This window comes from Triturus cristatus, chromosome 2_2 (genome assembly GCF_964204655.1).
Source record: "Triturus cristatus chromosome 2_2, aTriCri1.1, whole genome shotgun sequence".
NCBI classification, from domain to species: Eukaryota; Metazoa; Chordata; class Amphibia; order Caudata; family Salamandridae; genus Triturus; species Triturus cristatus.
This window is the reverse complement of record NC_140582.1, coordinates 1,148,628,049-1,148,655,099: the sequence shown is the minus strand read 5'-3', so window position 1 is coordinate 1,148,655,099 and position 27,051 is coordinate 1,148,628,049. Positions and strand designations below refer to the sequence as shown.

The window sequence follows — 27,051 nt, the reverse complement described above, 5'->3', positions numbered from 1 at the left end:
TTGTATGATTAATTAAAATCCTTTACAAAAGCGGAGGAAAATACAATTTAGAGAAAGTTAAAAATAAGATGCATAAAATCTAAATAAAACAACAAGAGGTTAAAATGCAATAATGCTATGAAGTAACTGTACATTAGTAACTTTGTACCAAAAAAAGTAAAAAAAAATAGTCAGTTTAGAAACAGCTCATGTGGAGATTTGACATGCGGGGGATGCGCAAGTTGCGGAGGGCATACGATTTCTAGTAAAAGTTAGTATAGACATAAATAGTATTAAAAAGTGCTATGCTAAGTGATTGCAAGCGCCAGTGGTCCTTTGAAGATGATTTATTCAACTGTCACTTCTCTGGCCGATCGTAAGTACATTCCAGCAGCCGCGTAAAACTTCCCAATCTGAAAGATTTTTGTAGCAATACCCCTTGCGCGTCGCTAGGCGTCGTCTGCGGGTCCGCGTCCGTCGTCGGCGTCGTGCGCCGGAATGACGTCGTCTGAGTACTTAAACGCCGCCCTCGCGCGCTGACGTCAGTTCTTCTTTTTTCCGCGCCAGTAAGCGCCGATCCGGGAAGAGCTTACCCCTAGTAATTTTTTTACTAACTTTTTTGACTCTTTTTGGTCTATCGACTCGACTCTGGTGCCGGTAGGATGCCTGGTTTCAAAGCCTGTGACGCCTGTCATCGCCTGATGTCGGTGACGGATCACCATCGCCGGTGCTTTTATTGCCTGGGGGCGGACCATGACACGGAGTCGTGCCTCGATCGCCAGGCCTGGACATCGAAAGCTAGGCGGGAGCGGTCACGTAAGCTTCTCGATGTAGGAAGGTGGATATCTGACTATGGTTACCCCCAACTTTTTGCCTAGTGTCTAGCTGGTTTTTCGACTTAGTTGGCCTGAGATCCTGCCATTCAGGGTCTCAGGCTGTCTGCTCTCTCTTTAAAATGGACTCCATGTACCCTAGGTACATACCCAATTGGTAAGGATCACCTTATTGGACCCTGTACAGTGTACCCTAGGTACCCAGGGCATAGGTATACCCTAGGCCTCCCAGGGGCTGCAGCATGTATTATGCCACCCCTGGTCTGGCCTTCCAATCAGACACAACTGGCTGATCACTCAGCTGGGGCAAGGTCATGTAATCACCCCTTGCTTAGATATAGTATACCTATATCTACCCTTATATCTGAAAGAAACACGTTAGTTAGATTCCTCACCTTAGAATATCCCCAGGCGTCAGACTGGATCCGGAAGATTTTTCGTCAGCAATACCCCTTGTGCGTCGCTAGGCGTCGTCTGCGGCTCCGTCGTCTGCGTCGTGCGCCGGAATGACGTCGTCGGAGTACTTAGACGCCGCCCTCGTGCGCTGACGTCAGTTCTTCTTTTTTCCGCGCCAGTAAGCTCAGATCCGGGAGAGCTACCCCTTTAGTCATTTTTTGACTAACTTTTTCGATCCTTTTTGATCTTGTCGCGACTTCGGTGCCGGTAGGATGCCTGGTTTTAAAGCCTGTGCTGACTGTAGCCGTTTGATGTCGGTTACGGACCATCACCGCCGGTGCCTTTACTGCTTGGGCCTCGACCACGACGCGGAGTCGTGTTCGGACTGCAAGGCCCTGACCTCGAAGGCTAGACGGGAGCGGTCCCGTAAGCTTCTCGAGATTCGCCACTCTGCTCCGCGCCCCTCTCGATCCCGGTCCAGGAGGAGGTCCAAGGATCGGTCGCGGAGCCGCAGCCGACGTCATCATCGGTCGTCGGGATCCAAGTCTTCGGGTATGTCGAAGCACTCCAAGAAGTCCAAGAGGCGACACCGCTCTTCGGACTCCCCTCGCCGGTCGCGCGACTCGGCCGAGGGTCAGGGTGGTTCCACCCCCGCGGCTCCGGCGGAGCCGCAGGCGCCGCGCAAGTCCCCATACCCACCGGTCCCTGGGACTAACGCGACGCCGGCGGAAGTCAGTGCCTTCCTCTCGGCCATGAGGAGCCTGGCTCCGCCGTCGACGCCCGCTGGCGCGCCTTCGGGCCCCGCGGACCCGACTGGGCTACCTTGCCTGCCGGCGGCTCCGGCCCCGGCCCCGGCGCAGTTGACTGCTCCGGCCTCGACGCCACAAGCACCCGAGGGACCCGTTCCCGAGTCCCCGCCGACGCCGGTCGACCTCGTCACGCCTCCTCCGCCGGCGTCGACACCAGTACCACCTCCGACGCCGACTCCGCACGACGTCGAGCCCCAGTTCAGCCCCACTCCGGGCCCGGCGCCGCTACGGCGTCGATGGACGTCGCGTTCGGCGCCGCTGGAGACACATTTTGTCTATCGCCCGGCTCCGATCCTTCCTCCTGTCTACCAGGAATCGGATGATGCGGACAACTGGGAGGGATCCGAGGATCCTATGGCCGCTCAGGCTCAAATGTCACAGGACTGGGCAGATGAACTGGGGGAGGCCAGTGGCCTGGATACCTCTCCGGACACTGGATTCGTCTCGCCTCCGACTGTGGCTTCGGAGGAGGGTGCTGCTTTCTCTGTAGTGCTGCGCAAGGCGGCCGCAGCCCTTGGTCTCGAGCTGCCTGCCGTGGCTGTGAGGACTAACGTCCTCACTGAGGTGCTTCAGTCTGCAGCAAGCTCCACTGAGCCTCTGCTGCAATTCAATGAGGCCCTCATTGACGTTCTGCAGGGCACCTGGTCCAAGCCCTCCACAGTTCCTCCTGTGGACAGGAACGTCGCCAGGCGCCACCGCCCTGCTCCGGGCAACCCCAGTTTTCTGTCCCAATACCCTACCCCCGAGAGCCTGGTTATCCAGACCTCTACCTCCCAATCCTCCTTCCCGACCGCTCCGCCGGACCGGGATTCCAAGAGACTGGAACAGTTTGGCAAGAAGCTGTTCTCCTCCCTTAGTTTGGGCCTGCGGTCTTTGAACACCGCATGTCTCTTGGACCGTTATTCCCACTCCCTGTGGGATGCGGTGGAGGACGTGCTGCCCCTGTATCCGGAGGAGGTCCAGACACGACTTACCCAGGTTCTGGCCGATGGGAGGGATGCAGCGCGACATGCTATCCGATGTGGGCTTGACACTACGGACTCGCTGGGTAGGGCAATTTCTACCACAGTGGCGCTTAGACGTCACGCCTGGCTGCGGTCCACGTCATTTTCGGGCGATGTCCAGAGCACTCTCATGGACATGCCCTTTGATGGCACTCGCCTTTTTGGCGAGAAAGCGGACAGTGCGCTGAATCGCTTTAAGGACTCCCGGGCTACGGCCAAGTCCTTGGGCCTCTCGGCCCCGGGGTCGCAAACTTCCGCCTTTCGCCCCTTTCGTGGCCAAGTAAGGGGTGCCTCCTCACGTACGCCTAGCCACCAGCCGCAGAACCAACCTGCGCGCGGTCGCGGACGTGGTTTCCGCCGAGGCGGTTCTGGAGGACGACGCGGTCAGCCCACATCCACCCCGGCAGCATCCGCCTCAAAGCCTTCCTAGTCCGAGCTTTCAGGCCCATTCCACGCCAGTGGGCGGCAGAGTTCGCCATCACCTGCTCCACTGGCGGTCCATCACATCGGACAGGTGGGTGCTGCAAATTGTCCGAAGAGGCTACTCCCTCCCCTTCGAGATAACCCCTCCAGCCATGCCACCGCAGCACCACCGTATCTCGGGGGATCATTTGAATCTTCTCCACGAGACCACCGGAACGTCAAGATGGTTCAAGATGTTAACTTTGGCTCAGGTTCTAGCTGCCCTCAACCCTGGAGACTGGATGGTAGCGTTGGACTTGCAGGACGCATATTTCCACATCCCCGTCCTGCCGGGCCACCGGTGTTACCTGCGGTTCACGGTGGGTCAAGAGCACTTTCAGTTTACCGTGCTCCCCTTCGGCCTCACCAGTGCCCCTCGGGTGTTCACGAAAGTGATGGCGGTGGTCGCAGCTCATCTGCGCAGATCAGGGGTTCCAGTCTTCCCCCTATCTCGACGACTGGTTGCTGAAGGCGGGCTCGCCCCAGGCAGTCGTCTCCCACCTCCAGACTACGGCGGATCTCCTGCATTTGCTGGGGTTTTCCATCAATGTGCCGAAGTCACACCTGAGTCCCTCTCAGAAGCTCCTCTTCATCGGAGCGGTTCTCGATTCGGCGCAGTTCCGGGTCTATCCACCGGAACAGCGGGTCTGGGATATTCAGGCCCTGATTCCCATCTTTCGGCCTCTATCCTGGGTTTCGGTCAGGCTAGTGTTACGGGTTCTGTGGCTGATGGCATCCTGCATCCTACTAGTGCATCACGCCAGACGGCGCATGCGGGCTCTGCAGTGGGACCTGAAGTTTCAGTGGGCCCAGCATCACGGCAACCTGTCCGACCATGTCTTGATCTCGGAGGGCACTGCACAGCAGTTGCAGTGGTGGCTCACGGACCGCGATTGGGTCATGGGCAGAAGCCTCTCCCTTCCCCAACCGGAGCATGTCGTAGTGACGGATGCGTCCCTCCTGGGATGGGGTGGCCATATGGGAGAGGCGGAGATCAGAGGCCTCTGGTCTCCGGCGGAGTCTCGTCTCCACATCAACCTGTTGGAGTTGAGAGCGATCCGGCTTGCACTGAAAGCCTTCCTTCCCTCTGTCAGGGGAAGTGTCGTGCAGGTGTTCACGGACAACACCACCGCCATGTGGTATTGCAACAAACAGGGCGGGGTGGGGTCGTGGACCCTTTGTCAGGAGGCTCTGCGCCTCTGGACGTGGCTGGAACACCAGGGCGTCACCCTAGTGGTTCAACATCTGGCGGGCTCTCTGAACACCAGAGCAGACGAACTCAGCCGCCGGTGCATGATGGATCACGAATGGCGTCTGAACTCGGAAGTGGCGCAAGGTCTCTTTCAGCAGTGGGGAGAGCCTTGGTTAGATCTATTCGCCACCGAAGAGAACGCGCAATGTCAGCAGTTCTGCGCGTTGGAATTTCCAAGTCGGCACTCGCTCGGCGATGCTTTTCGTCACGAGTGGAGTTGCGGTCTGTTGTACGCCTTTCCGCCTATACCACTTCTGCCCAGAGTGCTGAAGAAGATCAGGCACGACCGGGCCCAAGTCATCTTGGTGGCTCCGGATTGGGCACGAAGGTACTGGTATCCCGAGCTACTCAGTATGTTGACCGATCCTCCGATACGTCTGCCCCTTCGGGAGGATCTTCTGTCGCAGCAGCAGGGGACGGTCCTCCACCCGAACCTGTCCAGCCTCCACCTCCATGCGTGGAGATTGAGCGGCGGCAGTTGATGCCATTTGACTTGCCTCTTGAAGTCTGTGATATCATTCTGGCAGCCAGGCGTCCCTCCACAAAGCCGGTATACGCCTGCCGGTGGAACAAATTTGTGGCATGGTGCACAGCAAAGGCTGTGGATCCCCTTTCCGCCCCTCTTTCTGAGGTTCTACTGTTTCTTCTTTCTTTGGCCCGGCAGGGCTCTGCCCTGGGCACCCTGAAAGGTTTTCTTGCTGCCATCTCTGCCTTCTTGCGGCTTCCTGATCAGCCTTCTCTTTTCAAGTCCCCTGTAGTTACACGCTTTCTAAAGGGCATTACTCACACGTTCCCTCCTGTCCCTTTTGTAATGCCTCAGTGGGACTTGAATCTTGTTCTCACATTTCTAATGTGCGCTCCCTTTGAGCCTCTTCATAATTGTCCTCTTCGTCTGCTGACGCTTAAGACTGCTTTTCTGGTAGCCATCACCTCGGCTAGACGGGTGAGTGAGCTCCAGGCTTTATCTTCAAAGCCTCCTTTTCTCTCTGTTCATCTGGACAAGGTTGTCCTTCGGCCTCATCCCTCCTTTCTTCCGAAAGTGATGACCCCCTTTCATCTTGGGCAGTCTGTCACCTTGCCCACCTTCTTTCCGCCTCCGCATCCTTCCAAAGAGGAAGAGAGGCTCCACCGTCTGGACCCAAAACGTGCGCTCTCCTTTTATTTGGACCGCACAAATCAGTTCCGGGTGGACGACCAACTTTTCGTTGGATACGTGGGTGCTAAGAAGGGGAAAGCAGTGCACAAACGCACCATCTCTCGGTGGGTCGTTTTGTGCATCAAAATTTGTTATTCCTTGGCAAAAAAGGATCCTCCTGTTGGGCTGCGCGCCCATTCCACTCGGGCCACAGCGGCTACTACTGCTTTGGGACGGGGTGTCCCTTTGCAGGACATCTGTCAGGCGGCAACGTGGGCTTCGCTACACACGTTTGCCAGGCATTATTGCCTTGACAGCCAAGTCCGGAGGGATGGCTTCTTTGGCCGTTCTGTCCTCCAGGAGTTTCTGGTGTGATCTTGGTTCGCAGACCCACCACCGGAGATGGTATTGCTTGGGTATCTATTCTAAGGTGAGGAATCTAACTAACGTGTTTCTTTCAGATGAACAAGTTACTTACCTTTGGTAACGATGTATCTGTAAGAAACATTAGTTAGTTAGATTCCTCGCCGACACACCCATCCTCCCCGTTCTGCGAACTGACATCTAGGGTTAAGGTTATCCTTTTCAGGCCCCTAGATTTTATTTTTGGCACCAGTGTCGGTCTTTGCATGACTCTGCGTTCCTGGCGCGGAAAGCTATGTACAAGAACTGACGTCAGCGCGCGAGGGCGGCGTCTAAGTACTCCGACGTCATTCCGGCGCACGACGACGGACGCGGAGCCGCAGACGACGCCTAGCGACGCGCAAGGGGTATTGCTGACGAAAAATCTTCGGGATCCAGTCTGACGCCTGGGGATATTCTAAGGTGAGGAATCTAACTGACTAATGTTTCTTACAGATACATCGTTACCGAAGGTAAGTAACTTGTTCATATAGACACACGTGTACCTATCAGCCACTCCTATGGCAGGCCTTAACAATCCTGGAGGCAGAGTGCTTGGTAACATGTGAGATGGTGCTCTAGCATGAGCTGAGCCTGTCTGCAGCTTTCGGAACCATGTCCTTATAGCCGTTCTATGATATAGCCTACCATATACTCTTAAAGTGCCTTATAATCTTAAACGGTTATGGTAACTATGGTTTGGCTTTATCAAAACATGTCGTGTAAGGTGTAACACTTTGGAATAATACCCCCATACCATTTCTGGTGATGAGGATATTATTCCTCCCTTCTAGAGGGAGAGACATGTTAAAATCCTACTTTGCTGTTTAACTCTCACCAAAGCCTCAGCATCACAAAATGGATGCTGCTGCCACAGACACGAGTCTGACCTCCTGCTGCTGGGAGCCCTCCCAGCCAGGGAGGCTTGGACAATAGGTTTCCTGCTTGGGGAGGTGCTAGCACCTCCCCAGACAGACTTTAGTGTATTGGGGCAGGGAGGGCTGAAAGGAATGAGACATGCCTGGGGCACACAAGGTGCTCCATGCATAGTCCAGTTCAAACCGGTGCTGGGGCACTCCAGCCCCAGCTCTGGCGCGAAACTGGACAAAGGAAAGGGGGTGTAGCCACTCCCCTTCCTGGTCCCACCCATAGGAGGGACCTTGCAGGTAGCCCAGCCCACTAGCCCAGTATATTAGTAGCTAGTTGGGCCCTGCTAAATTAGATTATCCTGAACCTGCAACTTGAACAGAAACTCTGGACCTTCGACGAAAGAAGAAGACTGAAGAATCTCCCTTGTGGCCAAGGAGTGGCTACCCTGTGCAAACAGGCACCATCAAGAGACTTACCCTTTGCTTTGCTGAAGTTCTACGAGGGACCGACTGCAGAGCCTGACCAGAGCCTTGACTTCCAGACTTCTCTGACCCTGATCCACAGCCGAGCTGAGATCCGTGGAGGCGACGAGAGACGTGGGACCGGCTACCTGGGAAAAGTGGCGAGTATCTTCCAGCGCAGCTTCTGAGGCTTCCTCGAAGTTGTGCACCGGGGATTGAGATGCCCCAACCCCAAGCACCAATTGCACCGAAGATCAGCCCCCCCACACTCCACGAGTCCTGCGTGGGGCCCTTCTGCATTTTCCTGCTTGCTGCGTCTGTCCGGTTGCTTGCCCGCTGGCTAGCAATCTTTGCGCCGACACACCTTTGATTTTCCACTGCTAGTTTGGCTCCTCCAGACTGGCTCCTGCTCCTCTGCAAAAGAGAAGCACCCCAGACCTTCCTGGTCTGCACCAGAAGCAAGGTCTCCATTCTTCGTGGGTTCCGCTTGCCAAGGCTTGGTGAGTCCTAGTTCGACTTCGATGCCGCCGACAGCAAGAGCCTTCGTGGGACAGCTCGCCTCCTGGTCCTGGTCGTCCTCGACGTCTCCTGATACCCGTGGCTGCTGCGACAAGCTTCACCTCTTCACCTGTATCTTCACGACATCGCCTGGTTCCTTCCTGGTTCCACGTGGTCACTGGCTAGTGACCCAGACTCTGTCCCTTCTGCTTGCAGGTACCCTTCCTTCTTGATCCCGGCCTTGGGATCCACCGGACACTCTACACTGACTGCCTGTCAGCAACTTTCCTTCAGGCATCCATAGAAGTCCACGACGAAACCCGAAGCAAGTTCACACCTATGCACCCGCAGCCCGTGGGCTAGGTAACTTGGGTACTCCGGTGCTCACAAGGGTATTGACTATCCTAGGGTCTAGTTTCCGAGTCTCGACTTTCTAGCTAAACCAGAAGTGTCCTAAAACTGCTTATTTCTAACTGCTAGTGATTCTATTGACTTTTACGCATTACGCGTGAGTGTTTCCACTCTGCACCTGAATCCCGTGGGCCTCCCACTTCCTAACTGTTGGTAGGGTAGTGTAGCCCCAGCGATTCCCTAGGCCTATTCTATTTCTGTGACAGTGGTCCTTATACCACTTCTTTAGTATATGGTTTGCGTGGCCCCTAGGGCCTAACTGTATTACTTACCTGTGTGACTTAATGTATGCTTAAATAAGACTGTGTTGTACTTACCTCGAATCTCATAAAGAGTGCTGAGGGTTTGACTAGAATAAATACACTTTATTTTATATATATATATCTGTTGTAGTGTCCTTTCATTTGGTATTCAAGGGATTATATATGGTATCACAGCTGGCTTCACATGCCATTCAGAGTTTAGCCTAAGACTGCTCTTGTCCATGCTACCACTAGGATAGCTGGTCTATAAGGTTGACTTTACAACCAATCACCATAAGGGTTGGTTTGGACTGATATAAGGTGTACACTAGAACTAGTGACATCATACATCAGGCCACCTTCTCACACTCACTTTCATACAGAAGATTCCAGAATTTGTCCTCACTACGGATGCTTCCATGGAAGGATGGGGAGGTCATCTCCAAGACTTACAGATACAGGGGAAGTGGTCTCCAGAGTACAAGAACAAACACATCAACAGTCTGGAATTGCAAGCAATTTTCCTGTCTCTGCAGGCTTTCCTTCCAAGGATTGCAGGTTCTTCGGTTCTGGTTCGGACCGACAATACCTCCAGCAGGTTTTACGTGAACAAGCAAGGAGGGACAAGATCAGCAACTCTGTCCACGGAAGCTCAGGAGTTGTGGGAATGGGTCACACTCCACAACTTAACCCTCAGAGCAGAACATGTCAGAGGTCTCTGCAGTACATTAGCGGACACGCTCAGCAGATCCCAATCAGATTGCCACGAATGGGAGCTAGAGCAAGCTCAAGTGCTCAGAGTATTCAGAGCTTGGGGAACACCACCGCTGGATTTGTTCGCCACAAAGGAGAACAAGAAATGTCGCTTCTATGCCAGCAGATACCCTCAACAGGGCTCAAGGGGGAATGCCCTGTCCATGCGATGGTCAGGGATTTGTGCTTACGCTTTTCCCCTGATACCTCTAATACCGAGGGTCATACGCAAGATGAAGTTGGAGGGCTGTCGTCTCATCTTGATTGCACCCAGATGGCCATGCCAATACTGCTGTCAAGGAACAGAGGTCAGGTTCTCCACCCGGACCCTCAGTCCCTACATTTACACACATGGCTCCTGCCTTCTTAGAGTTTAAGGACCTGGATATCCCTCAAGACTGTAGGGATATATTAACGAAATCACGAGCCCTCAGCACGATAAAAACTTACCGTCTAAAATGGAAACGGTTTTGCTGTTGGTGTGAAGCAAACCAGGTGCACCCGGTGGACGCTCCTGCGGAACAGATCCTCCCTTATTTGTTACACCTGGCAAGATCTGGACTTTCTTTCCCTTCAGTCAAAGTCCACTTAGCTGCACTTTCCAGATTCAGAAGGGGTGCTCATGGCCCTTCTCTTTGTTCATCCTCTTTAAAACAGTTTATGAAAGGACTTTTCCGAGAGTTTCCTCCGGTCAGACTTCCGCCACTGGAATGGGAACTCAACACAGTCTTAATCCAATTAATGAAGCATCCATTCGAGCCCATCCAAGCCCATCCACAAGGCTGACCTCAAATTCCTTACCTGGAAGGTTGCTTTACTTCTGGCTTTAACATCAGCTCGACGAGTGAGTGAAATTCAGGCATTTACTGTAAAGGAACCTTTTCTACACTTCACTCAAGACTACGTGCACCTCCGAACTAATCCAACATTTATCCCTAAGGTGCCGTCACAGTTTCATCTTAATGAACCGGTGACGTTAAAAACTTTCTTTCCTAATCCATCTACTGCAGTGGAACAAGCCTTCCATTCTCTCGATATCAAGAGATGTCTTAAATTCTATCTTCAAAAAACAAAGAACCTTAGAAAGTCCGATCAATTGTTCGTGGCTTATGGCCAAACTACCCTGGGAAAGGCGGTGACAAAATCCACCATTGCCAGATGGATAGCATCTACGATCCTTTTCTGCCATGACAAAGCTCGCAGGCCTTTGTTACGGAAACCCAAGGCCCATTACACGAGAACAGTAGCAGCGTCTACAGCATTGTTTGCTGGTGTGACTCTAGAAAATATCTGCCGTGCGGCGACATGGAAAAATGTCCACACTTTTACGAGACATTACTGCCTCCAATCTACGCATCGAGACGAGGTAGCAGTTGGACAAGCGGTACTGCGACATCTGTTTCTTTGAGAAATCTTCAGGTACCTTTTTCATATTTTAACATGCAATATGTGGGTATCTTTGGTATGTCAATGCAATGTTTTACAATAATGATTTGCTTTCATTTTCAATGTTACTGCATTACATGCTGTTTTTTCTTTATAGATTGCATGTTTCGGGGTTTAAGATTCTTTCCTTACCTCTTGTTAACAAGCTGTGGATGCAACTAGGGAGTATCAGCACTAGTCTCCCACCATCCGCAATCGACTGTATACTTGGTATACTGCTCGCTATTCTGATTCAGGCATGTGAATCTATGAAAGATACCCCAATACTGGATAAGAAAACAAGTTACTTACCTGTAACTACAGTTATCCAGTATTGGTATCTTTCATAGATTTACATGCACCCACCCGCCTCCCCGTAGAGTCAGTTCTTTATATCTTGGGACGTTTACTGTCCACTTGTGCTACGAAAATCTGAGGAGAACTGGCTCTGCTGAGAGGGTTCTAGAAGGGTGCTGGTGTCTGATTGGTTGTTACCAAATTCTTGGTTCTTTTTGCATAATGAGGTAGATAGGCTGCTAAGATATATGTTTTAGGCCTTTTCTTTGGGCCTACTACTACTACTAACATTTTGGCACTACTTTTTTATTTACCGGGGACTCCCGCCTTGGCGACTGGGAATGATTCAGGCATGTGAATCTATGAAAGATACCAATACTGGATAACTGTAGTTACAGGTAAGTAACTTGTTTTCTTATGTGTATGTTGACGAATAAAAACTATTTAAAAAAAAAAAGCAATACTACTACTTTGAATAAAACTTACTTGCAGAATCAGAAATTAACATTAGATGGAAGGAACGCACGCAGAAGGTGAATTCACAGCAACTGCTAACTGATTGTTACAGTTAATGTTTTCCTGTGCTACAAGTGTATGACTTTGTTAAATCATGATACAGTATAAAGCAATGATAGTTATGACTTGTATAACACTTTAAAACAAAGCTATTTGGCCTTTTATTTCAGCCCGTACCTCCATTCAAGGGTCCGTGAAATTTTGTCTGACTGTGCCTTACCCATATCTGTCATAGCTTTCTCAATTGTTGGATCATATTTCTTCAAAGAGATAAAAAGTAAGTTACCCTTTATAATACACATTATTCTGTAAGTTGTTTAAAGATCGAAACGTGTTTTAAATTGTATAATGTTTGTCTTAATAATTGGCATTGTCATAGTCAAATATTTATCTACGCTTCAGTGACAACTCTAAACAAGTTTAGTTTTTTTTAAAGGTGGGAGGAAATTGTTTCTGTGCTCTAATATGTATAAAAACGTCACTCTTTTTATTCCTTAGGCATTTTAGTTTTCTCTTTTTTTATTCTTTGGCTTTAGGGCCTATCGACATTTTGCATCTTTTTGAAGCCTGTACATTTATTTTGAGTCAAACATTCTCCTAAAATGTTGCGTACCTGAAATGCTATAGCATGGAATATTTATTAGTATTTGAGTGATTTGTTATTATTCAAGAAATATTTTTAATTTTACCCAAAACTAACACACTCCAGATGTAATATTTTTCAAGAATGTCTGTATTGACATTGTATCCAACACAATGCTGAACACATGGAGTGCCAGTTCAATGAACATATGGCAACCAGTGCTTACTAAACCAGTACAATTTAGGCAAATCTAGTGGTTAAGATTGTAGTGTAGTCCCAGATCTACAGTCATCAGTCTTGAACAAATACTTTGACAAAACTCAGTTATTTTGCTTATTTTCTGAAAGATGAGGACTTCAAAGTAATGCAATGCTAAAAAAAAATCTACAACCCCTTTGAAAATGGCCCTCCAGCCGAGGTACCATCTTTTCTATTTATTTGTATAGACTCATCTCCAGACACACCATCCCCAGGGTTTATTAATATAACATTAACATGCAGGGAATAAAAAATAAAAAAAAAGCTCTAGAAAGTCAACACAGATTTAAGGCCAAATGAAGTGTCCACCACCTTACATGCATCCTATATCCCAACTCAGCTCTACCACCGCTCTATTCCACTAATAGGAAGCTGGCCTCCCATCCCAAAAATATATTGTTTTGTCCTCGTAGCTGGAGACAAAATCCCCTCCTGCACTCCGAAAGTTTAGAGAACCTTTTTCAGTGGCTCTCTGTCCTTTCATATCTTATAAGTGGAACTGTTCACGTCAGGGAAAATCAAGATCTGTAAGCTTTTCCTTCTCCTTCTTCCTATCTGAGCTGGCCAATATTTGTTAGTCTTTCTTGTTCTCACCGTTTCCTTACATTGTTGGGTTCAATGTAGTGGTAGTTCAGCATCTATCTGACATGCTGTTGTTCCACCCACATTTCCTCACAGAGGTCCTCATTCCGATTTTGCCAGATTGAACGTGCCATTTATTGCGCAGATTAAAATCTGATACTGCAGGGCTCAGAACTTACGGGATGCAAAAAATAGCAACTATTCTGAGTTTTTCGGAAAGAACGTGCAGATTTTGGTCCTGTAAATTGGTCCCTTTTAAATTTCGTCTGGTTTGACCCTTTCAAATTTAGCAAAGGGTAAGGTATTAAACGCACCAGGTAGTTCCTGGGTGTTTTAAATGCAATCCAAGTCAAAATTCCAACCCAGGCACAGAAGTTAGTTTTTTAGGCTTTCGATGCTTTTCATCCTGGAAACCAGTTCCACAGATTTATTCTTTTGCTGTTTTGAATGAGCTTCCAACTTTTTATGTTCAGTTTAGCATTCATCCCTGCCATGATTCTTTTTATTTTAATGCAACATTTCAACTATCACCTTTTAAGAAGGTGACAATCTGAGGGATCCTCAACCCCTTCCTGATTCCAAAATGACTACTGTTATAGACAGTCTGATATGGCATTAGATGGCGCCTCAAAAGTGCTTCTTTTATGTATTTTTGTTTACTTTGTCCTCTGCCTTACTCAGAACTGGCCACTGTTGCCAGGCCTTATGATGGTGCCTGCACCATGACTGGCAATGTCCATTGTCCAACTGCCTTGGTTGTTGTATGCAATTGCCTCCATAGGCACCCACTCTGGTTGATGCGCTCCCTGAGGTCAGCCTCTGATTTGGAAATGCAGTTTAGGCTGCAGGGGTTGTAAGAAACGAAAGGCTGCTGATGAAATCATGGCACTGACAGTAGGCCACTCAGTCAGAACCAGCACCTCCTCACGCCTTCAGCGGTGGTTGGATCGATCAGTCCTATGGAGGTGGGAGTAACCAATTACATTAGCTATTCTGGGATGCCAGCATCTCCCTTCATGGCAGTTAATTTCCCTGACTGGCCCCCAGATCCCTAGAGGAATTCCTTTCTTTAACTGCCTCAAAACCATGTCCCCAGATTTTATTTTTGATGACACCTATTTTGATCTTTTAGTGATTTTCTGTTTGTTCCTGAAGTGATAGATGCAAGCCTTTTCAACAACTGACTTGTGGATAAATTAAAATAATATTCCCAAAAACATGAAAAAATCTATTGCCAGCACCTTTGCAGCCTAAGAGGTTTAAGTGAGTATAACAAAGTCCAGAAAACTTGCAGAAAAGCTGTTCTAAGTTGTCTGAAAAGAACATATCTTCTAAAGAAAACCAGGTCTATACGTTAAAATAGGGAATAAGACTACCAACTGCTGAAATGCCAAAGTTAGTTCTCGTTTGCCCTAAACCAGGGCCCTGAAGTCTGGTGTTTTTAGTGCTCATGAGGGCCTGAAAGTCCTGATCTGAAAGAGACACGTTAGTGATAGATTCCTTGCCTTAGAATATCCCCAGGCTTCAGACTGGATCTGGAAAGTTTTCGTCAGCAGTACCCCTGCGCGTCGATGGGCGTCATCGTACGGCTCCGCGTACGTCATTGGCATCTTAGTCGCCTAGATGACTTCGCTGGAGTTACTTAGATGCGTCCACGCGCACTGACGTCAGTTCTTTCTTTTTCCGCACCAGCAATCGCAGATCCGGAGAGAGCGGTACCCCCAGTCATTTTTTGACTGAGTTTTTGGGGACTTATGTCTCTGTTTTTTGAATACTTACACTCCAGGTGCATAGGGATGCCCGGATTCAAGTCTTGCACGGCCTGTCCCTGCACGATGTCACTGATGGATCCGCACCGCGAGTGTTTCTAATGCCTGGGGCACAACCACGACTCAGATTTGTGTTCCCACTGCCAGGCCATGGCCCCGAAAACTCTGCGGGAGCGGTCCCGAAAGTGGCTAGAGGCCCGGGAGTCTACTCCGTGCCGGTCCAGGTCCCGTGGGAGGTCCAGGGACCAGCTGCGGAGCCATCGCCACCATTCAAAGTGTTCGCACTCGGAGTCAGGTAAGGCAAAGCACAAGAAGTCGAAGAAGCGCCGTCGCTCTTCGCCTTTCCCTAGCCGGTCACGCGATGTGGCTGAGGGTGCAGGTGGCACCGACCCAGCGGCTCCGGCGGAGACTCCGCTGTTGCCGATGGCCTACCCGCCTTTTCCGGCGACTCCAGCCCAGCTGCAGGAATTCCTGTCAGCCATGGCACGTGTCTAAGGACAATCTGGCACCGCTGGTGCGCCTTTCCGGCCCCGCAGGCCCGACTGGGGGTCCTCATTCTTAGACGTTGCCAGCTCCGGCCCAGACGACGACTTTGGTCTCGACGCCAAGAGACCCCCATGGATCCCCGTCCATGTCGGTTGGCCCAGTACGACCGACATCGCCGTCCCCGGCGTCCTCCCTGACGTGGAGACGGTGCTGGAAGTGTGTCGACCGATTCCGACTCTGTTTGTGAATTTCTTTCACTTTCTTCACCCACCTCCTTATGTTCCACCTGTTAGGCAGGCTGTGGAGGATGGGGAGGAATTGGAGGGGTCTGAGGACTCTCTCGCAGCACAATGCGAGTTAGACCCGGACTGGGATGAAGATCTGGGGGATGCAGGTGACCATGATTATAATCCTGAACCTGGCTCACTGTCTCCTTCTATGGTGGCTACAGAGGAGGGTGGCTCCTACTCTATGGTGTTCTGTAGGACGGGCTGCGGGTGCATAGGTGTGAACTTACGTCGGGTTTCGTCGTGGACTTCTATGGATGCCTGAAGGAAAGTTGCTGACAGGCAGTCAGTGAAGAGTGTCCGGTGGATCCCAAGGCTGGGATCAAGAAGAGAGGAGACCTGCAAGCAGAAGGGACAGAGTCAAGGTCACTAGCCAGTGACCACGTGGAACCAGGAAGGAACCAGGCGATGTCGTGAAGATTGCAGGTGAAGGTGAAGCTTGTCACTGCAGCCACGAGGCCCAGGGAACGTCGAGGACGACCAGGACCAGGAGGCGAGCTGTCCCACGAAGGCTCTTGCTGTCGGCGGCGTCGAAGTCGAACTAGGACTCACCAAGCCTTGGCAAGCGGAACCCACGAAGAACGGAGGACTTGCTTCTGGTGCAGACCAGGAAGGTCTGGGGTGCTTCTCTTTTTCAAAGGAGCAGGAGCCAGTCTGGAGGAGCCAAACCAGCGCTGAAGATTACAGGATGCGTCGTCACAAAGGCCACTAGCCAGCGGGCAAGCAACCGGACAGACGCGGCAAGCAGGAAAATGCAGAAGGGCCCCACGCAGGACTCGTGGAGTGTGGGGGGCTGATCTTCGGTGCAGATGGTGCTTGGGGTTGGGGCTTCTCTATCCCCGGTGCACAACTTCGAGGGTGCCTCAGAAGCTGCGCTTGAAGATACTAGCCACTTTTCCCAGGTAGCCGGTCCCACGTCTCTCGTCGCCTCCACGGATCTCAGCTCGGCTGTGGATGTGGATCAGGGTCGGAGAAGTCTGGAAGTCAAGGCTCTGGTCGGGCTCTGCAGTCGGTCCCTCGTAGAACTAAAGCAAAGCAAAGGGTAGTCTCTTGATGGTGCCTGTTTGCACAGGGTAGCCACTCCTTGGCCACAAGGGAGATTCTTCAGTCTTCTTCTTTCGTCTAATGTCGAAGGTCCAGAGTTTCTGTTCAAGTTGCAGGTTCAGGATAATCTAATCTCCTGGGGCCCAGCTACCACTCTTATCCAAATCTGGGGGGCTGGGTTACCTGCTAGGTCATGCCTTATGGGTGGGACCTGGGAGGGGAGTGGTTACACCCCCTTCCCTTTGTCCAGTTTCGCGCCAGGACTGGGGCTGGTGTGCCCCAGCACCGGTTTGAACTGGACTATGCATGGGACACCTTGTGTGCCCCAGGCATGTCTCATTCCTTTCAGCCCTCCCTGCCCCAATACACTAAAGTCTGTCTGGGGAGGTGCTAGCACCTCCCCAAGCAGGAAACCTATTGTCCAAGCCTCCCTTGCCGGGATCACTCCCAGCAGCAGGAGGTCAGACTTGTGTCTGTGGCAGCAGCATCCATTTTGTGATGCTGAGGCTTTGGTTGAAGTTAAACAGCAAAGTAGGATTTTAACATGTCTCTCCCTCTAGAAGGGAGGAATAATATCCTCATCACCAGAAATGGTGTGGGGGTAGTATTCCAAAGTGTTAGACACCTTACACGACATGTTTTGATAAAGCCAAACCATAGTTACCATAACCGTTTAAGATTATAAGGTACTTTAAGAGTATATGGTAGGCTATATCATAGAACAGCTATAAGGACATGATTCCGAAAGCTGCAGACAGGCTCAGCTCATGCTAGAGCACCATCTCACATGTTACCAAGCACTCTGCCTCCAGGATTGTTAAGGCCTGCCATAGGAGTGACTGATAGGTACACATGTGTCTATATATAAGGGTAGATATAGGCATACTATATCTAAGCAAGGGGTGATTACACAACCTTGCCCCAGCTGAGTGATCAGCCAGTTGTGTCTGATTGGAAGGCCAGACCAGGGGTGGCATAATACATGCTGCAGCCCCTGGGAGGCCTAGGGTACACCTATGCCCTGGGTACCTAGGGTACACTGTACAGGGTCCAATAAGGTGATCCTTACCAATTGGGAATGTACCTAGGGTACATGGAGTCCATTTTAAAGAGAGGGCAGACAGCCTGAGAACCTGAATGGCAGGATCTCAGGCCAACTAAGTCGAAAAACCAGCTAGACACTAGGCAAAAAGTTGGGGGTAACCATAGTCAGATATCCACCTTCCTACACTCTCCACCTCGAGCTTCCTACCGTGGCCATCAGCACTAACCTGACAGAGGTGCTTCGGCCCGCGTCGTCTTCTACGGAGCCGCTGCTGTCCCCTTAATGATGCACTCTCGGACATCCTTTTGGGCACCTGGTCCAGGCCCAACACAGGGGCTCCTGTGGATAAGAATGTGGCCCGACCCCATCGCCCAGGCCTGGGCGACCCAGTTTTCCTCTCCCAACACCCTACCCCTGAGAGCTTGGTTTTCCAGGCCTCTGAGTCCCTGATCGCGTTCCCTTCTGCACCACCGGACAGGGAATCCAAGAAACTGGAGCAGTTTGGGAAGAAGAATTTTCCTTCCGCCAGTTCAGGACTGCGGTCTGTGAACACCGCATGTCTCTTGGGGCCGTTATTCCCATTCTGTCTTGGATATGGTTGCGCAAGTGCTGCCTCAGTGTCCGGTGGAGGCTCGGACAGTACTCTCCCAAGCTATTGCTGAGGGGAGAGATGCAGCCATGTTCAAGGTCCGTTGTGGTCTTGACACTGCTGACTGGTTGGGCAGGGAGATTTCCACGGCAGTGGCGATACGCCGCCACGCCTGGCTGAGAACGACTGGATTTTCTGGGGATGTCCAGAACACATTGATGGTTATGCCCTTTGATGGCACTCGCCTGTTTGGCGATAATGCAGATTGCGCGTTGGAGCGTTTTAAGGACTCGTGGGCTACAGCCAAGTCTTTAGGCCTTTCGGCCACACGCACTCCTTCTGCTTTTCGCTCCTTTCATGGTCAAGGAGGGGGCGCCCAAGCACTTTGGTTTCAGAGCCACAGGCCTGTGCAGCAACAGTCTCAGCGCAGCCACGGACGTAGAACCCCTCTATTCAAATCATTTAAGGACCACTGTCTCTTATAATTAACTATCACCCAAGGTCCTTGATTACCTTTCGGGTTCCCTTGTCTATTTTCAAATATGTTAAGCGCAATCGCTGGATTGCAAGGGTTTGGATACCTATCCCCTTACTAGTAAGTGGGTCCCTTTCCCCTGTCTTACTTCCTTCACTCCCTCCTTGGTATGTCTGATCACGCGCCGTTGTATTCTGACGAGTACATCAAATAAATATGTGAGGGCCCGTCTTTATTTTCAGACTCTGCAGATTCTCCCTCCTCTGCCAACATATCATCAGCTGAACAACTAGAAAAGTGCAAAAAGAAACAAGTACGCCTCCAACTCATGACCCGTATGTTGACTGAATATCTAAAAGCTGAAACTATCCCTACAGGATTACAAGTACGTAATATTCCAGGAATTTTCACTGATGACCCTAAATACATCAACAGTTTTAGCTATATAGGTACTACCTGCTCCCGACATTGGTTGGTGCTAGGCATCGACACTGCTGCAGAAGCCCTTAAACTAGCGGAAGAAATCTGAGATTGAAAAACAAATCAAGGAATCGTGCCCAATTGCAGACAGTAAAAAACTACTAGAACAGATGCAAAAAACAGTTGATGATTTCTACAGAATAGAGCAAAACAAAAAATCAGTTAGTCCGAAAAGATATCAGAACATACAATATTGAACGTACTTACCCATATATACAGATGGACTTTTACTCTAACGGGGCATATTCCAACCCACAAAACAGCAGACCCTGGGGCCGTTTCAATAGACGCAACAATTTAGTGGGTTTCTCCGATACTTCTGCAGATTCCTCAGATAATTCTGACACAGGCGAAGGTACTAGCACTTCAACCTGCCCCTCTGGCCCCAATTTTCCAGGCCCTAACAGTAATTTTTTAGGCCGCGACCACAACGAACCACCGAAACGTGGTCGTGTCAAACAAGCTCAAAGATGGTACAATCCACCGGGGGAACCTCAAACCCGCCAAAAGTTCTATCAATGGTAACTGTTGACAATTTACAAAGCATACCTATCTTTAATCTTTCACAACATGTACTCACAGATCCTGAGTTATCTATACTTAGTAAGGGATTGTCCTTCGTCCCCACTACTCACCCGAATTTCCTGGAACTTCATACGGAAATGCTCAGATTTTTTAGACGTCTACGTCTACATACATTTTTTCTTTTTAATCCATCTCCCCCCCCCCCCCTATTGCCCATACTCCTTTCAGACCTCCATCTTATTTTTCCCCCTCTACCAATATGATTCCGAGTGAAATAACTACTTTTGAGAAACTAGTTCTTAATGATTTATCTGCTTTGGAATCCAAAAAACGTTTCATCCCCTACAACATCACCCTACAAGAGAATAAAGCCATTACCTCTCTGAAAGAAAACGACTCATTAGTCATCAAATCAGCAGATAAAGGCGGTGGCATTGTCCTCCAAGGAAAGGTCATATACAAAGCAGAAATTCAACGTCAATTATCCAATACAGACCACTACTGTAGACTACTCACGAACCCCACAAATGAATTACAGACACTCATTTCACAAATCACTACTGAAGCGAAAATGGAGGGTTTCCTCAGCCAGAAAGAATTCCTCTTCCTTAATGTCAAATCACCCCGCACCCCAGTCATCTACACTCTCCCTAAAGTTCACAAAAATGAGACTAACCCACCAGGACGTCCCATAGTCTCTGGTTGTGGCTCCATTCTTGAGCCTTTGGGCCAATGTATTGACCATTTCATTAAGGACTGCGTACCCTTAACTCAATGCTACATCAGAGATAGTATGGCCATGATCAATCTCATCGAACATCACCCCTTTGATCCTGCACAAAATATTCTGTGCACCATGGATGTAGAATCACTCTACACTAACATTCCACAAATCCCGGCACTCCTTGTGATCCAAGACATCTTGGACTCCAGACCCCGCCCCCATTTTGTCCCTACACTCTTCATCATTCAATTGCTACTTCGATGGGTGCAGTTTTCGCACCTAACCTAGCCATTCTTTACATGGACCATTTAGAAATGACTTCCATCCTTTCTACCACTAATCCATTCCTCCCAGGTATCACTTTGTGGCGGCGCTACATAGACGATATTTTCCTGATTTGGAATCAAGATGAGGCCACACTTTCTCAATTTGCCCACTGGTTGAACAATAACTGCTCTGGCCTCAACTTTACCAATACATATGACAGATCACATATCCCTTTTCTTGACCTAACTATATATCACTCCAATGGGGAATTACTCACAAAACTCTACAGAAAAGTACAGAGAGGAATACTTTACTCCGGTATGAAAGCCACCACCCTCGAGCTCTAAGAGACTCTCTACCATATTCCCAATTCCTGCGTATCAGACGCAACTGTTTTTCTAAAGAAGATTACTTCCTCGAAGCATCCACTCTCACAAAAAAACTCAGAGCACGTGGCTACCCTAAGAGACTAGTACGGAACGCACAAAAACGAGCTTGGTATTGCCCCAGGGAAGTCCTTTTATCACCCAGAATCAAAACCAATACCAATCGTATAGTTTGCGTCACCACCTTTTCCCCTGCTTCAAATCAAATTCGCAAATCTATTTTGCAACACTGGCCTGTGGTGAATGCGGGTAACCTTTCACTAGAGCGTCCCTTGTTTGCCTTCCAAAAAAATCGTAATCTCAAGGACCATCTTGTAAGAGCTGCACTACCCTCCCCTCGACCAATGTTAACCCTAGATGCACACTTGGGAATGGAGCCGCTTATCGGACATGCAAAATGTGGTAATTGCAATGTATGTAGTACAACTATAGAAGGAAAAAATGTTGTATTCAGTAATGTTTCTATCAAGTTGAATTCTTTTTCCAATTGCAATACTAGCAATGTGATTTATTTAATTTCCTGTCCTTGCAACAAAATTTACATCGGCCAAACAACACAAAAAGTCAAATTGCGCATCTTCCAACACAGAAGCAGAATATGTTGCAAAACCCCAAATGCTCCCCTTGTTGAACACTTTTCTGAAATGGGACATAAAGAAGATGAATTCAAATGGACAGTCGTCAAAACGATCAAGCAACCACGAAGAGGTGGGGACATTGCCAAAATCTTGAACAAGGAAGAACTCAGAATGATTATCCGCGCTAACAGCATCAGGGAAGGCTTGAATCGCAATGAGGACTGGTCCAACCTCATTTAAAAACTTTTAAAACCATAAATTTACCACTCTTTTTTCCATATCTGGTTCACTTTATTCTGAACACTGGTAAATTCCATGCAATGTCCATGTACTTCACCAGGTTTACATTGACAATCTCTTTTTTATCCATTCTCTCCTTTTTTATCCATTCTCTATTTTTGAAATTACATGAGTGATTATGTATATACTTGTGTCTATTCTCGCGTATTTGTTTTGACCTGCCTCAGAAATTGCTGTTCTAATTTTGTGATGCACTCATTACTACATATTTTTCACTGTCTCTACCCCTTTCACTGCTCATTGCGCAGCCTTCTCTTTCTATCGCTGGCTGTAACCCCTCCGTATTATCTTCCAGTCTCTCATCTCTTTCTACTCTGACTCTCCTAAGATGGCGCCGGTCTTACATGTTCTAGCCCTCCGCACACGTTCACGGTATGTAAACCCGTGCACTTCACTGCCGCTTCGTCACTCGGATCAGCTAACCTGAGGACCCGGCATTATTCCAGTAAGCGTGCGCTCCCTCTCTCTCCCCCATTACCCCGACTGCTCCGTTCACTGGTATCGTCCTCTAATTTTGAGTAATTTCCCTTCCAGTGCATTGTCACTTTGCCACGAACAAGTACTCCGTCCGTGTTGGATTCTCAACCATTGGACCTCAGCCCCGTTCTGGTTCATCCAAGGTACCTTGTTTTCCCTCACTAACCGGCTACACTTAATTTTCTCACGTTCCGTTGTTCCGTTTAATCTTACGGATCCCTGAACAGGGTGAGCGCTTTTTTGCTTCTCTCCGTTACCATGCTTGATTTCAACTCACTTGCCTTATTTTAGCCCACAATTCACCAGCCGTTCGTAAGCACCCATAATGCTTGCTCCTTTCCGCTGTTCTCACGCCGCTACACCATCCATCATCCTAGCAATTGGAGCACTTGTTCCCTTCATGGACATTAATCCATTGTGTAAAAAAGTGCAATTGTTGTTGCGTAAAAGCTTTAAACATTGGATAATGTAAACAAGCTCTTTTGTCTTGCCTGAAATGTCCTTGTGTGTTTCGTGATGTTATTTTTCCTATTGGATACAGGATTGTGTCCCACCATTAGTATATTGTTCTATATGTGAAACGTTCATTGAAGAATTAAACGGTTTGTCCGGCTGGACATCCATAATATAGTATCGATTCTGGACTATATTTATTCCACCTTTATTCAAATCATTTAAGGACCACTGTCTCTTATAATTAAGTAGGACCCACAGAGGCAGGTCACTGGGTCAGCGTGCGGGTCAGTCCACCACCCCCCCTGCTGCACATGCCTCCAAACCTTCCTAGTCTGGTGTTTCAGGCCCACCAGACACCAGTGGGTGGCAGGATTCACCATCACCTCCACCACTGACGCACCATCACATCGGACAGGTGGGTTCTGCAAATTGTTCAACGGGGTACTCCCCTCCCTTCGAGATAACCCCCCCAGCCATGCCACCACAGTATCACTGCATGTCAATAGATCACTTGGCACTTCTCCAGCATGAAGTTACGGCCCTCTTGGCCAAGGGGTCCATCGAGCGCGTTCCAATGCCAGAAGTAGGTTGTGGTTGTTACTCCCACTACTTCTTGGTTCTAAAGGAGGACAAAGGCCTGCGTCCCATCTTGGACCTTTGGAACGTCAATCGCTTCCTCCGGAAGGAGAAGTTCAAGATGCTCACACTTGCTCAGGTTTTGTCTGCCCTCGCTCGCAAGACTGGATGGTAGCTTTGGACCTGCAGGACGCATATTTTCATATCCCCGTCCTGCCGGCCCACTGGCGTTACCTGCGATCTCAACGACTGGTAGTTGAAGGCGGACTCACCCCAAACAGTCCTCTCCCACCTCCAGACTACGGCCGTCCTCCTGCATGTGCCGAAGTCACACCTGATTCCCTCTCAGAAGCTCCTCTTCATCGGAGCGGTTCTGGACACGACACAGTGTCTGGTTTATCCTACCGAACAGCGAGTCTGGGATATTAGGGCTACGATTCTGATTTTCAGCTTCTCGCCCGGTTTTCGGTTAGGATGACCCTAAGACTGCTGTGTCTGATGGCATCCTGCTGGTGGACCATGGCAGATGTCGTATGCGGGCTATGCAGTGGTACCTGAAGTTCTAGTGGGCTCAACATCAGGGGAATCTGTCCGATTGCTTCCAAACCCCGGCGGGCACCGCACACCAATTGCAATGGTGGTTTACGACCCAGGATTGGGTCGATAGCAGATCCCTCTCCCTTCCTCAACCAGAGTTCACAGTGGTGACCAATGCATCACTTCCGGGATGGGGCTGCCACATTGGGTAGGCAGAGATCAGAGGCCTCTAGTCTGCGGCGGAGTCCCGGCTCCATATCAGCCTTCTGGAGCTTCGGGCGATCCTTCTTGCACTGGTTTATCCTCCCGAACAGCGAGTCTGGGACATTCGGGCTAGGATTCCGATCTCACAGCCCTTGTCCTGGCCACATGGGAGAGGCGGAGATCAGAGGCCTCTGGTCTCTGGCGGAGTCCCGGCTCCATAACAACCTTCTGGAGCTTCGGGCGATCCTTATTGCACTGAAGGCATTCCTTCCCTCTGTCAAGGGGAGGGTGGTGCAGGTGTTCACAGACAACACCACCGCCATGTGGTATTGCAACAAACAAGGTGGGATGGGATCGTGGACCCTATGTGCGGAGGCTCTGCGCCTTTGGGCATGGCTGGAACGTCAAGGCATTTCCTTGACGGTTCAACATCTGGCAAGTTCTTTGAACGCCAGGGCAGACAAACTCAACTGCGGTGCCTGATGGATCACGAATGGCGTATTCACTCAGAGGTGGCGCAAGGTCTCTTTCAACAGTGGGGAGAGTCTTGGTTAGATCTCTTTGCCACCGAAGAGAACACGCAATGTCATCACTTCTGCGCATTGGAGTTTCCAAGGCGGCACTCGCTCGGAGACGCTTTTTGTCACGAGTGGAGCTGCAGTCTGTTGTACGCCTTTCCGCCTATACCACTTCTACCCAGAGTGCTGAAGAAGATCAGGCGCGACCGGGCCCAAGTCATTCTTGTGGCCCCGGACTGGGCTCGAAGAATTTGGTATCCCGAGCTACTCCATATGAGTATGGATCCCCCGATGCGACTGCCTCTCTAGGAGGATTTTCTGTCGCAGCAACAGGGGACGGTCCTCCACCCAAACCTATCCAGCCTCCACCTACATGCGTGGAGATTGAGCGGCGACAGTTGATTCCGTTTGACTTGCCTCCTGAAGTCTGTGATGTCATTCTGGCAGCCAGGCGTCCCGCCACTAAATCGGCATACGCCTGCCGGTGGAACACATTTGTGGCATGGTGCACAGCAAAGGCTGTCGATCCCCTTTCTGTCCCTCTTTCAGAAGTCCTTTTGTTCCTTCTGTCTCTGGCCCAGCAAGGCTCTGCTCTGGGCACTATTAAGGGCTACCTTTCTGCAATTTCAGCCTTTCTCAGGCTTCCTGATCAGCCCTCTCTTTTCAAGTCCCCTGTTGTTAATAGATTTCTCAAAGGCATTACTCACCTTTTCCCTCCTATTCCGTTTGTAATGCCGCAGTGGGACTTAAATCTGGTTCTTACTTTTCTGATGTGCGCTCCTTTTGAGCCGCTTCACAACTGTCCTCTTCGTTTACGGACTTTAAAGACTGCTTTCCTGGTTGCCATCCCCTCTGCTAGGCGCGTGAGTGTAAGCCTCCTTTTGTGTCGGTTCATCCGGACAAGGTTGTGCTTTGCACTCGTCCTTCCTTCTTGCCAAAGGTTGTCACTGCCTTCCACATTGGGCAAACTATCACCTTGCCCACTTTCTTTCCGCCTCCGCACCCTTCCAGAGAGGAAGAGAGGCTCCACCGTCTGGACCCAAAACATGTGCTTTCATTGGATTTGAATCGCACACAACAGTTCCAGGTGGATGACCAGCTCTTTGTTGGCATCGTAGGCGCCAAAAAAGGCTGGGCTGTACACAAGAGGACTATATCCCGCTGGGTCGTCTTGTGTATCAAGGCCTGTTACTCTCTGGCTAAAAAGGAACCCCCCGCCCCCCCGGCGGGGTTGCGTGCTCATTCTACCAGGGCGGCAGCAGCTGCTACTGTATTGGGATGTGGTGTTCCCCTGCAAGACATCTGTCAGGCAGCCACGTGGGCCTCGCTTCACCCTTTTACTAAGCATTATTGCCTTAACAGTTAAGTCCGGAGAGACGGCTTCTTTGGCCGTTCTGTTCTCCGTGACTTTCTGGTGTGATCTTGGTTCGCAGACCCACCACCAGGGTTGGTATTGCTGGGTTATCTATTGTAAGGAATCTATCACTAACGTGTCTCTTTCAGATGCACAAGTTACTTACTTGTGTAACATATATCTGTAAGAGACATTAGTTAGTGATAGATTCCTTACCGCCTCACCCCTCCTCCCTGTTCTGCGAACTGATTTCTAGGGTTAAGGTCATCCCTTTCTGATGGCTACATCTGCCAGTGGATTCCTCACCTTGTGAATATCCCCTGCGCCAGCATTCCACGGAACTTTTCTTTCCCAGCACTCCACGTCGACGTGGGCGACGTCACAATGCATCGGCTCCGCTCGCGACTCCGTACGACGTCACCGGAGCCATAAGAAGCCCACGTCGGCGTGATGACGTCAGTTCCCTTTTTTCCGCGCCGTCGACGCGCAACGGTTTTTTCCAGTGCTCTCTAGCTACTTTGTAGTTTAGCTGTGTTACTGTGTAAAATTCAGTATGTCTTCGAGGAAGTCGGGCTTTAAGCCCTGTAGGGAATGTGGAGGCCTGATGTCCATGACTGATCCGCATCAGGACTGCTTATGGTGCCTTTCTTCAGACCACGATATGGAAGAATGCAGGTGCTGTAGGAGCATGAATCCTAAAGCGCTGAAGGAGAGGAATACTAAGCTCTTCAAGAAGAAGATCGGTGAGGAGAAGAGAGGGAGGAAAAAAGAGAAGTCGAGGCGGGAGTCATCGACTTAGAGGTCGT

At 49.9% G+C, this 27,051-nt stretch overlaps 1 protein-coding gene across 1 annotated transcript in view; it reads left to right on the top strand.

The window, feature by feature from the left end:
* Positions 1-27,051, top strand: part of SLC4A11 (solute carrier family 4 member 11) — a 1,034,103-nt gene that overhangs the window by 728,851 nt on the left and 278,201 nt on the right. The window contains exon 15 of the mRNA XM_085642688.1: positions 11,916-12,022. Coding sequence (XP_085498814.1) covers positions 11,916-12,022 — 107 coding nt within the window. The remainder of the gene's footprint in view (positions 1-11,915; positions 12,023-27,051) is intronic.